This window comes from Ananas comosus, linkage group 11 (genome assembly GCF_001540865.1).
Source record: "Ananas comosus cultivar F153 linkage group 11, ASM154086v1, whole genome shotgun sequence".
Classification (NCBI taxonomy): domain Eukaryota; kingdom Viridiplantae; phylum Streptophyta; class Magnoliopsida; order Poales; family Bromeliaceae; genus Ananas; species Ananas comosus.
In genome coordinates, this window is record NC_033631.1 from 9,229,246 (window position 1) to 9,243,683 (window position 14,438).

The 14,438-nt window shown below is 32.3% G+C and overlaps 1 protein-coding gene across 2 annotated transcripts; it reads left to right on the forward strand.

Moving 5' to 3' along the window:
* On the forward strand, window positions 4,675-7,050 carry LOC109716989 (probable WRKY transcription factor 71). Of its 2 annotated transcripts, none has more exons than XM_020242627.1 (3): window positions 4,675-5,307; window positions 6,042-6,188; window positions 6,396-7,050. In XM_020242627.1, exons 1-3 carry the CDS (start codon window positions 4,856-4,858, stop codon window positions 6,757-6,759), a joined length of 963 nt encoding a protein of 320 aa, XP_020098216.1. In that variant the 5' UTR covers window positions 4,675-4,855; the 3' UTR covers window positions 6,760-7,050. The 2 variants fall into 2 exon arrangements, with proteins under 2 accessions (XP_020098216.1, XP_020098217.1); XM_020242628.1 differs by having other exon boundaries at window positions 4,677-5,307; window positions 6,045-6,188.

The window sequence follows — 14,438 nt, forward strand, 5'->3', positions numbered from 1 at the left end:
TATTTGGTGACTCGTAGTCTCATGTACCAAAGTTTCAATTTGACCCCATTAATCATGTAGAATTTTAGGTGACGTTATTCTAACGTAGCACGATATTTAAAGAAGATATTTTCCCATTATATATGTTAAATATAAAAATATAAAAATATTATTTTTTAATAGGTTAAGTTTTTAGAGTATAAATAGTTGTTTTATTTAATTTAATATAGTATGAGAGTAGAAGATTCCGAATTCGAGTCATACTAGGCTCATAGCATGATTGATTTTCTTCCATTTAATTCAAATTTACGATATAGGTCTATCAAAAAGTTTTGAGCCCAGCTGCGCAAGAAAATATTGAATATAAAAATATAAAAATATTATTTTTTAATAGGTTAAGTTTTTAGAGTATAAATAGTTGTTTTATTTAATTTAATATAGTATGAGAGTAGAAGATTCCGAATTCGAGTCATACTAGGCTCATAGCATGATTGATTTTCTTCCATTTAATTCAAATTTACGATATAGGTCTATCAAAAAGTTTTGAGCCCAGCTGCGCAAGAAAATATTGAATATAAAAATATAAAAATACCATTCTTTAATTGTTTTGCATTATTTGACAATATATTCATTACTTCATATTTGATTAGAGACCAGAATATAGACGAATTTAGCACTCTCTGAGCTATTTGATTAGATGTAATTATAAATACAGTATAATTGCATATCAAAGTGATTAGATAGGTAAGACTACCTTTTGTTTTAAACTACTCTCTTAAGTTGCAATAGTTTGAATTTAAGCTTAACTCAAGCGTCTGTAGTTCCTATATATTGAACTAGTTAGATTCGATTATACTACGAAACGTTTCGATTACATCTAGTTACGACTGTACTGTACTTATAATTATATGTAAATCCAAATTTGATGTTCATTTAATTAGAATTGCTTGAGGAGGCTCAACTGTAGTAATTGAAACTATATCCAAATTAGCCGTTGTTCAAACTGTAGCAGTTGGAGACCAGAGGGTAACTTTCATATAAAATATAAGCTCACCTTTCCTTTTTAAATAGAAAATATATATTTTTTATGTTGGAGATAATCTCGCACTATATATATAAAACGATAAAATTTTAAAAGATATTCTTTTCACCTGCATGCAACCATCAATACTTTCTATCATATCCAACAAAATAAGATATTTATAATTTTAACTGTTGTATTTTCAATTATTATATGCATTATTACTAACTGAACAGCTTCTAAATCAAACACAGTATATAGTATCTTTTTCAATTTCACTAGAAATTAAAGCTATTGCAAATTTTCCCATTCGGCACCTGCAGAAAAGCTTCAGCGAAAGCCAAATTACTCGCCCTAATCCATCCCCCACTCTAATAAAAGTGCGGCTGCGTGGCCATAAAAGGAATCCAAAACCCAGACGCAGAAGCGCTTTCCGGGAGATGATGTGCGGCAAATCAGATTTGATTCGCGGCCAACCGAAGCGCACTGCAGCCACTCATCCAACTCGCGTCCACACCTGCAGTTATTATAAAACAACACGTGACACCGCGCGCGTCGGCACACGCATCTTACGCCGTACGTCCCATCTCTACCGTCGGATCTGAGGAGGTCAATTTAAACCAAACATTAGTTTATTTATCCTGCAAATCACTTGAAGAAAAAAAAAAAAAAAATTAATGCCATCTCGCTACCACAGATATAAATAAAGTGATAAAAAATTTTAAAACTATATTTTTCAAGTGCTTATAACCAAACAAATTATGTAAAGTTGTATCACTCTATCACGGACACAAAAATTAACGGCTAAAAATGAATATCTTTTAAAAAATGATGGGGGGTATTTTATAATCAAGATCAAGAGTGTCGATCTTATTTTAAATAGTTTAAATATTTCTCTAGTCAAAATTCAACTAATTTGGATATCTTTACGTCAAAACGTTTTATATCGACCATTAAAATTATAAATTTTGTAACCCTTTGATCACCAAGTCAATGATGACAAAAAGATTTGAAATTTAATTTTTAAATATTTCAAGTGGCATAGATCATATTCAATGATGTCGATCGTCGATTTAGAGTCTCCATCATTAAAAATAAATGAGCGACAACGGAGTTTGTTTGTTACCAATACCAATAGCATTCCAACTCAATTCCATATAATTGTAACTTTTTTCTTTTGAGAGATCATTCCATATAATTGTAACTGCTATATGAATAATATCTAACTAAGTAACTTCTAAATCAAATACAGTATTTATATTTGAAAAAACTTCAAATATCACTACTGTGATTTTGTACTTTTTTATTTTAGTACCCTATAGTTTATAGTGTATCAATTTAGTACCCCACGAAAAGAAAAAAATATATATAATATATTAAATTAATACACTTTAAACTATAGAATATTAAAGTAAAAAAAATACGAAATCATACGAAAAAGAATATTTGAAGTTGAAGTTTTCCCTTTATATTTGTATGCAGTTAAAAACGTAGCGCGTGCAATTGCGACGGTGCGCAATAAAAAAAAAAGGATAAAAAGAAAGCAGCAGCTTTTTGAATTTCTCTAGAAAAGTTATTATTACAACAACTTTTTCTATCTAGCACCTGCAGAAGCTTCGGAGAAGCCAAACTAGTCGCCCTAATCCCTCTAAAACACCAGAGAAGAAGAAAAGGTGCGGTTGTGTGAGGCTAACAAGCATCCAAAAAGCGGCCGCGGAAGCGCTTTCGGAGAGATCTGCGGGGGATTCGCGGTCGGCCGAAGCGCGGCAGCGACGCGAACGTCGCTGCGCCTCCGACGCAGCAGCCCAGATCGCGTCCACACCTGCAGTTCATTTGCAATGTGCGCGCGCGGCGCGCCCGACAAAACGACGCGTGCACCGCGCGCACGGCCGCCGCGCTTCGCATCTCGACCGTCGGATCCCGATCGAGCCGTTTCGCCACGTGACGGTTGACCGGTCAAACCGGCGGTGGACGCGTGTCGGTGGGATCTCCCGGGTGGGGGGGTTTGAAACTTTGACCGCGGGGAAATTCTCCTTTCTCGTTTATTATTTCCGTCACGTGACCGACCCGCGCCGTTGCTTGTAGGTGTCGCTGACTCATCACTTGTACCCTGTCGACTATTATTCCCTCCCTTTCCCACTCGGACCGCGACCTCGCTGTGGAGCTTCTAAATAAACTTTAATTCAAATTTATTATTAGAGATAACTTCAAAAAAAATTCTTGTATTTTCGTAGTTTCTCACTTTGCCCCTTCTATAGTTTAAAATATATTTGTGGTTTTTTTTTTCTCTTTTTCTTATCAATTTCATTATTTTTTTTTCTTAAATCAGTGATAAAGTTAAAATTAAAGGGTACTAAAGTGAATATTTGATAAATCCAGATGGGTATCTGAAGTTTTTTATATATAATTTAATAAAATATTAACGAAAAAGTTACCGAAAAGATAAAAACGAAACCACATGAAGGAAAATTAATATATTTTAAACCACAGGGGCGCAAAGTGAGAAACTACGAAACCACAGGGGTGGTATTTGAAGTTTTTCCTTATTATTATCTTACAATTAATATATAAAAAATATTTAAGAGGTAATTATTTTTCTCAATGTATTATTTATTGTACTAAACTCTAAAGTTAAAAAAAAAAAAACAAGATTACAACATTAAAATTAATATTGTTAAAAATAAATATTTGACAAAATTGGAATGATAGAGTAAGGAAAAAAGTTAAATGCTAATAGTTGTTTATATGTTTTTCACCTATATATCCTATTCCCTGCTACAATTAACTTTCTAACAAACATTATTGGTTATTATCATTTTTTTTTCTAAATTAAACCAATACCAAAATTTAGAAGGAAAAAAACAAAAATTAAAAAATATATATATATACTCCACTATAGCGTGTATGTATATGTATTTGCAATTTATTTATTATATATGGTGACTAAGAATATAGTTCTTTGCCTCCAAATAGTTTCTACTTATAGCTTTTCTAAGAATGAGAGCTAGCTTAATATGTTAATATATTACATTCATAAATCTCGATTAATAATGGTGTCATTATGTAATTTCTATAATATAGTATTTTATTATCTTTTTTATTTAACATGGCCTCTTTTGGCATCATATTTATTTTTTACTTTTTAAATTAAATTTTGTATATCAAAGAGTGCGGGAGAGAACATGTGAAAGTGTTTATTTCGCAACAAAAAATAAAAATAATTGAAAGTAACTTTTTTTTTTACACTTCTGAATTTTTTTTTTTCAAAACAAGTGATCAATTATTTAGTGGGATGCATGATAAATTATTCAACAGAAAATAGTACTATTTTTCAACATATCAAGTATATAGAATTAGATTTTTAAAGAATTAATAAAGAATAAATACACGAGATGCATGATAAATTAGTCAATAAAAAAATATTTTTTTTCCAACACATCAACTATATAGAATTAGATTTTTAAAGAATAAAGAATAATTAAATACGCGATATCAAATGATATCAACTGAGGCCTAAATATTATATGTTAAAAAAACTAAAGCGTTAATATATTATTCAAAAAATATGTCATTATCTCCTATTGGGGTAATCCAAAACATGTCACTCTCCCCCACCCATCCATCCAACCTTTTTGCACCAAAACAAAAGCAAGAGAAAGACCAATCTCACCTCCCCCCTCACTATTCAAACCCCACATCTCCTGCCCCCTCTCTCCCCCTTTACTACAACCTACTATTCTCTCCTTAGCTACTACTGCACCCTCTCTCTCTCTCTCTCTCTCTCTCTCTCTCTCTCTCTCTCTGTCAGGAGATAAAGGAGCATCTGAGCTCTACCATGACCATGCTCTCCCCTTCATGCCCCTCCTCCACCATGAGGATCCCTCCTCATCACTACTCTTCTCCAACATGCCAGGGGCCACCCACAGGCACGACCTCAGCGGCGCAGTCGACGTCGCGCCATACGTGATGAGCTTCGCCGACTACCTGCATGGCGCGGTCGACTACGCCGCGCTGGCGCGGGGATTCGACGCCTTGCCCGATCACGGCATGCTGATTGGGGGTTGCATCGATAACAGCAATAGTGGTGCTGAGAAGTTGACCGCGCCGGACGCCGCCGGTGGCGGCGGTGCGACGCCAATGACAGCGAACTCGTCGGTGTCGTCTTCGTCGAGCGAGGCGGCGGTCGGAGACGAGGAGTCCGATTTGTGCAGGAAAGAGAAGGTGAAGGAGGAGGAAGAGGAGGAGGAGGAAGAGGAGAAGGAGAAGATCAAAGAAGGTGAAGAGGGGAGTGAGAAATCTAAGAAAGTGTAAGCTTCTCTCTCTTTTTTTTTTTGTTTTGATCATATATATTTTCTGATTAATTGCTTTGAATTGAATTAATTGTGTTAATTAGCTTTGTTTTTGTTTTTGTTTTTTTCCCTTTTTTCTTCCCATTTTTTGATTTCTTTTTCGATTGTGAGTAGTGATCTGATTTCTAATTTCCATTAGGCTTTTTCAATTAAGATGCATGGTTCAAATAGAGGGGAATTGGACCTGATGTTTTATGCATTTATTTATTTTTATTTTTTTTGATTCTTTATTAGGGTCATGTTGGACCCCTTTTTGTTGATTAAGTGTGTAAGTTCTAGGGTTTCTCAGCTTGCCTAACAGGACAAAAGCTTTCCTGGGTTTCTCTCAAATTCAATTTATAAAGTAAAACTTTTCTAGTTCCTTTCCTTGATCAACCCTTCTTTCCACTTTTTTGTGGGTTTCTTACAAGATCTTCCTTCTTCTAGTTGGTGTCTTTTATTCCAAGAAGGAAGGGTCATTCAATTACATCTTACTTGAGATGTTGTTGGGTTACCTAATTTTCTAGGACTCTTTTAGATAATTCACACTTTATCATTCATGATACAACCATAAATTACATGAAATACTCCAAAATCAATTGAAACATATATATTTATATATATATGTATATATGTATATGGATATATATTAATTGCCATAATGGTACAAACTAGTAAATCTAATTGTGTTGAACATATGTTTGTGATTGAAGCAGTACTAATCCAAAGAAAAAAGGAGAGAAAAGGCACAGGGAACCTCGCTTCGCTTTCATGACCAAAAGTGAAGTTGACCACCTTGAGGATGGATACAGATGGAGAAAATATGGCCAAAAAGCTGTGAAGAATAGCCCCTATCCAAGGTGATTACTCAATTTAATTAATTCACCCTTAATCAATTAGTTTATATATGAAGCTGCTACTCTCATTAATTCCTCATTACTCAAAGCCATCCAATTAAGTCAACTAGTTCATACTAAACCCTGGTAGTTAGGCCTCTAACTAGACCTAACTTTGGATTTGCACCATATCTAGAGTTCACCAATTAGCTGAGATCTTCATTGATGCAGGAGCTATTACCGGTGCACGACGCAGAAATGCGGGGTGAAGAAGCGGGTGGAGCGGTCGCACCAAGACCCGTCGATCGTGATCACGACCTACGAAGGCCAGCACAACCACCAGAGCCCCGCGACCTTCCGCGGGGGCATGCACCACTTTGTGGCACCGCATGCCGCGCCGTCGTGCTTCATGAGCCAGGATTTTCTGGTGCAACAAGTGGCAAACTCTATGATCAACAACAATGGACACCAAATGGGCATAAACCCTAGTTTGTATCTTCCAAGCTTACAACCTACTCTTCAGCAGCACCAATTCCCTGACTATGGCCTATTGGAGGATATTGTGCCCTCCTTCATCCATAGTAATCAACCATGATACATATAAATATATCTATATATATATATATATAGTAACTCTTACTTCTTTTTCTTTTTTTCCCTTTCTATCTCTTTTTAATGTTTACTATAGATCATATCCTACTACGAACAAATAATATAGATATATAGTATTCTTGTACATGTACCTAATTCATAGCATGTGGACTTAACTAGCGTGCTATATATATATATATATAGAGATGGAGTATTGGACGTGTAAGTTCAACTCATTTAAGAGAAGGATATTATGTCTCCTTGAGTTTTGGGAAAAATGTATGCCTTTTGATCAGTTCTCTATGTACTTGAATGCTGATGGAATTGCTTCCATAGCATGAATTTTATTTTTTGTTTTGTTTTTTTTTTTTTTTTTTTTTTNTTTTTTGAGAAATAGATAGTATGCTACCCGCTTCGTTTTATTTTATTTAAAAATAAATTTAGCTGGAAATGTGAATTAACTAAGATTCAAATTTGGGACCTCGGGTACCAACCACCAAGCTCTTTGTCACTTGCGCTAGAGACGGTCAGTGAATTTTATTTTTTGTTGAAGATAACATGCATAAACACTCCTTGTACTCTTTAGAGATACATCAAATGAGCTACTACATCTTCAATTTTGACAACTAGATTCTCCCAACTTCATCAAATAGTTCAAATGATCGATCTTTTCCTTAAGCGAAGTAACTAATTAAACAGCTTTGCTATGACATGCCTGGCAAATCATCTTGCAAAACTTCAAAATGAATGCAATTAATCAAAGCATTAAGATGGAGAATATATATTGGTGAATCCATTTTCAATTTTTATTACTTTTTTTTTCAATAGTTAAAGTAGAAAAGACAGATTTTGTTTTGTTTTGAAGGTTTACAAAATCAGATGCAGGACATAGACTAATAAATTAATAATATCTTTTCCACAGAAAAGCGACTTGTTAAACTATTTGATAAAGTTTGATGAACCTTATCGTCAAAATTAAAATTTTACAAAACTATCTATATATTTGTCAAAGCTCTAAAGTTTCAAAAGTATTTGTACATTTATTCCTTATTGTTTTTTTTTTAAAAAATAAGTACATGCTTTTGTACTGCTGATGCATCAAGTGATGAAGAGTGAATTGAGAGGAGAAGTACGGCCATGGTTTTTCCAAGTTGCAGCTAAAATTTGGGCGTAAAGGGAAAGCGATTTATTGAAGGAAATTTTGAATTATTGTTTGCGTAAATTGCGCCGGATCGAAGTCCTTGAACTTCTAGCCAAATTTCGTTTTGGTCGTCTCATTTAAGCTCAATGTTCAATATCTCCAACTCCCGAAAGTGTTTCAATTTGGTTCTTGTACTTGTTTAATGTTAGAGAATAGAAAATAATTATCTACACTTGGTACATCGATCTCTACATTAATTCATTTGCCATACGCTAGGTATCCTTGATCTAGTTTGATATATATTCTAATTTTAGCACCACTGAATTGCAATTTTTTTCTATATTTAAAAATTAGACTGTTTACTGAAAGTATGAGATGGATAAACGCTGATGGATTTGTGGTGCACGCACAAATTTAATTAGGAATTAATATTGATCCAGGTGTACTCAGTACTTTCCTAAATTAAGAAGTATAAGAAAATAATCTCTCTCTCTATATGCAGCAAGACCACATGCTAGCTATTAGGTTTGCACGGACAAAATCCGTATTCATTTATTTCAAATAAAGTAGCTATATATATATATATATATATATATATATACACAGAGAGAGAGAGAGAGAGAGAGAGAGAGATTAGGGTTACAATCTTATGATAATAGAGCCCTTCGTACTTACAAATAATTTTTGATGATGGAACTTCCGACTTGCCAATTCATACCATTAAATATAATGTAGAGTATTTAAAATTTCTAGAAATCAAATTTCATTATTTTTCAATATCATTACCTTACGATCAAAAGATCACAAAATTGATAATTTTTAACAGTTGGTATGAAAGACTTGCTAGTTTAATAGGGTAAAAAAATCGGAATATGTTGAATTTTTAATAGAAAATTTTATTCACTATACAGAAAAAGATCAATAACTTCGATCTTAAATTGAAGAGTCCGATCATCCATCTCTAGGACGTCATTCAATTTTGACCGTGTATTTTATCGCTTGATAGATTTTACCATGATTTTGAAAAATTGCAAAATTTATTTTTTAGAAGTTTCAAATAGTCTAGATCACTTTTAACTGAGTGAATTGTCGATTCGAAAACTCTATCATCGAAAATAGCTTATGAGTACGAAGAACTCTATACTAATAAGCATATAGTAGCCCTAGCTACTATATATATATATAGTGTACATGCAAATGCAAGTAACAATTACTTAGTATTTATCTGAAATAAACATAAACTAAATATACAAAAAAAAATATATTTAATAAACTTATGAAATATTGATGAATCTATAATTTAAGTATATGTTTATAAACTGAAAATATTCAAGATTTATTCACATTTATTTTAATTTTAAAATTTAATTTTGATCACTATAATGAAAATTGTTTATTATTAATTTCAATTTGATATCTTAAATTAAATCTCATTTATGATTTAAACTCTAATTTATTTTATATAAAGTAGGCATGGATAGAAATGCTTTCTTTAACAGATTTGATCATAACCCGTTTATTTTTTTACTTAAGAGATATTTTTTATAACATTGATATAGCACTCGTTCGTACGGATTGGATTTATATATAGATGACTAGATGTTTTAAATGCTCGTATCATCATATTTTTGTAATTTTTTATCTTCAGCCAGTTGACTTTTGAGCCACTTCGATCATGGCAAATGATATCGAAAAGCATCACAAATTTTATTTTCTAGGATACTTCAACATACTCTAGTCAGTCTGAGGAGCGATCGTCGTTCGAAAGTCCGAACACGAAAACAAGTGGAAGCACGGTCGTGTCACTTTGTTTCTCGCATATGTTCGAATTTCGAAATCGACGTCGGCCCCTCTCAGATTGATCCTAGAGTTATTTGACAGTATTCTAGAAAATAAATTTTGTTGATTTTCGCAATATTCATTTGCCTGTGATCGAGGGGCTCCAAATCACAGTAACTCTTCTAATGCGCCAAGGGGAGCAGTTGCATGTTTTAACGGTTGTAGAAATATCCATAATCACATAGATTTGATAGAAATTCTTTTATACCATATCACAAGATCTAACTTTGATCTAAATTGAATGTGTATCATATTTAGTTTGCTAAGATTTTTATTTTTCAAGCCTGTTGATTTGAGCACTTCAATCACTAGGCAAAGGATATCGAAAATCGCAAAAATTATTTTCTGATACGTTCAATTACTTCTAGATCACGTTCTACCGAGCCGGATCTGTGCATTCAAAGTGCGAATCGAACACAAAGTGGAAGCACGCGAGCGCTCCGTACTATCCATAACATACAGACGCACTCTATTATATATAATATATATATAATATATATATATATATTATATATTATTATATATATATATAAGCTGCTACCTATTAATAATGCGTTCGGATAATGTGGCCCCTTAGATTGAGTGGATGGTTAGTGATAGTATAATCGGAACGGATAAACATAATAAAAAAGGTAAACATCTAATGCCGTAGCAAACTGATAGCCACCAAATACTTCGTACTCATCGTAGTTACAGCCTCTCTCTTCTCTCTCTCTCTCTCTCTTCTTTCTCTCTCTCTACTATATATATTATATATATATATTATATATGTATAAGAGATTTAGATACTAGTAATAATAACTGGGCTTAAGCATTTTGGGCCTTGTGATAATTTGTGTCGTAAATTGAGCTAGAATACTTTTAGAAGCACCAATCCTTTGGTGCTTCTAAGTTTCTAACCCTTGGATCTACTCCTTAATTACTAATAGCCCTTGGGTCAAACACTATTCCACCTACCACCACCTACCACGATCATCCCAACCCCACGTCTCTCCATCCAATGATTAAAAACTCGAAAGCACCACACACTTGGTGCTTTCGAGAGTATTATAGCTCAACTCATATATATATATACTATACTATATATGCTATCAGAAGCATATAGGATCTGGCGTTTTCGACTTTTGGACCCTTAAATCAACCTCTTTTATCATTTTCATCCATTCGATTATACTATTCAACTAACCACCCACTCAACCCTTGGGGGCCCACATCATCCTAACTGCACATCTTTTAATCCAACGGCAGAAAACTTTAGAGCAACAAGTCATTGGTGCTATTAATAGTATTCCAGCCTAATATATGAGCTAGACTGGTATACTATCGGTAGCATGGAGGTCTTCATACTATCAAGTTGTTTTCAATGATGCGGCTTCCAAATCGACGATCGGCCTCGTTAAACTTGATCTACACTATTAAAAATATTTGAAAACTAAATTTCATAATTTTTCGACATCATTAATTTATCAAACGAATAGTCTAAAAATAAACGGCTGAAAATAAAAATCTCATAAAAAATGATGAAAAAATATTTAAATTTAAGATTAGAGGTACTGATCTTTCTTTAAATAGTGAAAATAATTTTCTATAAAAATTTCATCAGATTTGGATTATTTTATACTGTTGAATTCACAAACGCATTACATCGACTATTAAAATTGTCAATTTTGAGACCTTCGATCACTAGCCAAATGATGTTGAAAAATTATGAAATTTAGTTTTTAAATACTTTTAATCGTGTAGATCAAATCTAAAGGAGCGATTGCCGATTTGGAAGCCGCATCATTGAAAACAACTTGGTAGCACGGAGGTCTCCGTGCTACGGATAGTATACCAGCCTAGCGCTCTCTCTCTCTCTCTCTCTCTCTCTCTATATATATATATATATATATATATATATATATATATATATATAGATAGACTGGAATACTATCAATAGTACCATGCGATTGATGCTATAAGTTTTTTAGCTTTTGGATTGAGAAATGTACGATCAGGATGATATGGGCCCCCCTAAAGTTGATTGGGTGGTTGGTTAAATAATATAATCTAATGGGTAAAAATAATCAAATGGTTAAATTTAACGGTGGAAACTCGATAGCACCAGGGCTTGGTGCTATCGATAGAATCTCTGCCATACTCTCTCTCTCTCTCTCTCTCTATATATATATATATATATATATGTATGTATGAATCTAACTAAGTCTAAACATAAAATTTGCAAAAGAAAACTAAGTGTTGACACAAATTATAAGATAAAAGTGATGATCCAGCTTGAGCAGCACCCGACGTTAGCAACTTGTTGGTCTAAACAACTAGTTATCGACGCGCAAATATCAAATACTATTTAAACAAGTTCTTTTCACTAGTTATAGTGCACATGCGAGACATGTCATAGTTAATTAAATTAAATTTATATTTATATTTATATTTTAAATTTAAATTATTGTTGGTGGTATATGTCTATTTATTATTTGATTTTTTCTCTAACTTTATTTTATCTTCAAATAAGTTTTATATATTTTTCAATTTAGTTTTACTGTAAATGTTTTTTATATGTATTTCATAACATACAATATTTTTTTTAATTTGAATCTGATTTAAAATTTGAATTAATTCAAAATTTTAATTTTAATTTAAATTTATGAATAAAGCTCAAAATTTTAAATTTATTTTGAATCTATAATTTGAATATTAGTAGTTATTGGAGATGTAGATCTATTTGTCAACCAATCTATCTTTTAAATTTAATTATTTTTTGTTTGAGATAATTTATTGATAGTCACAAAACTTAAAATTTAAAATTAATTTTAAATTTAAAATTAAAATATAGATTCATAGTAAATATAATCCTATTAGCAAAAATTTGGATAAGCGTAAATTTTTTTTTTCTGTTTTAGAGATAAAGAAGAATTACACAAATTTCGAATTAAATTATAAATTATCCTCGTGATAGCAAAAATTTAGATAAGCATATTTTTTTTTTCTATTTTAGAGATAAATTTGAATTAAAATATATATTTATTGTAGACATTTTCTGTTTTGTAAATATTTGTATAAGCATAATTTTTTTTTTATTTTATTTTAAAGAGATAAAGAGAAATTAAAAGTTTGTTTTATTATATTATTTATTGTGTAAGGAAAGATTTTTTTTTTTTTCTGCCAAAGAATAGATCAGTCCATTTACCAATATTTAAAATACGTATTTTTATATAAAGTATAATTTTTTACTTTTGGAAATGTATATATCTTACTAGAGTAGTAGATTAGGTATATGCATGACTTCATGTCCTGGGATGAGCAGTGAATTAAGAAGGGCCCTGTACGATAGTCTAAATGGTTACCAAACTAGGGTCCCAAGTGTGCCTAACTCGTTACCTGTGAAATGACATTGTTATGTACATGCCTCTTTATGAATATAATATATATATTCCTTTTCATATATTTTTTTTCCTTAGCATTTAATAGGGAAATATATATTTTTTGCCTTAGCATTTGATAGGGAAATATCTCACTCTCTTCTCCTATTTTGAAACCATTGCTTTGGCCATTGATCTCTGTGATCCAAGATAAAAGATATTGAATGTAGCAATGCTAAGATTAATATAATATCATACATATATTGGATAGAAATTGGAATTCTAACTTTTATATAATAATATAAAAGTTTTGTTCGCTTATGAACTCAGTCGCACTTGAGCTTTCTTTCTTTTTTGTTCATTGTGGAACAGATTTGAGTAGTTTAGTATGACATTAGAATGTGAAAAAAAAAAAGAAGAAGAAAATTCTACTTGTTAACAAATTATCATAATCTTTTGTTTAAGAACTAGAACTGGTACACTATTAAATTGTATGAAACAACTGTTGTACTATAAAAGTTTAAGTTAATAGATCCAAGACGTGTGTTTAACTAAATGATCAGAAGAATTTAAATAATGCTAGGAGCCTAATGAGACTCGAACGTAGAACTCGAATTCAGAACCTCCTGCACTAATACCATGTTAAATTGCATGAAATAACTATTATACTTTAAAAGCTTTAGCAATTAAAGAATGACGCTTACATATTTTCTGCTCAACACACTCCACATTTTCATTGTTGCTATTTTGCATTATAAGGCCTTGTCTTCGAATTTTACATTTCGGTAACTTAAGTTTTTGAATATTATCGATTGTTTCATATTATTTAACATCATTATCTCCCAATCTTCACCGAGATATTTTTCTTTTGGGCTGAGCTCAACAACAATTTTATAATGATAGCTTCTGAGTACATGGGACCGTTTCATTCGCGATCCATCATACTCAGATAGATGCGAATTTCAAAACCGCGAGAGTAACGAATGAGATGATTGATCTTACGTTGAGAACTGTTCCCACTAAGTTCTGAGTCCTTCAGTTCAATTTGCACTATGAGCCAATCAAAGAGATTGCTAGTGCAACTCCTCGTGCTCGATCAACATTGGAGCTAGTATAATTAGCCGACCCTCGTGGTAGTGGTTCCATCGAAAAAGGGAGATTCATTGAACCTAAATATGTGGCTTTTTTTTATTTCTTTTTCTTTTTCTTTTTCCTTTTTCTTTTTTCTTTTTTCTTTTTTTTTTTTTTGGCTTGTTTTACGTACGCGTGCAATTGTGGATTCCCATGCGAAAAGACACTTGATCATGGAATGAGGAAAGAGAGGCATGCATGCATATAATTGAG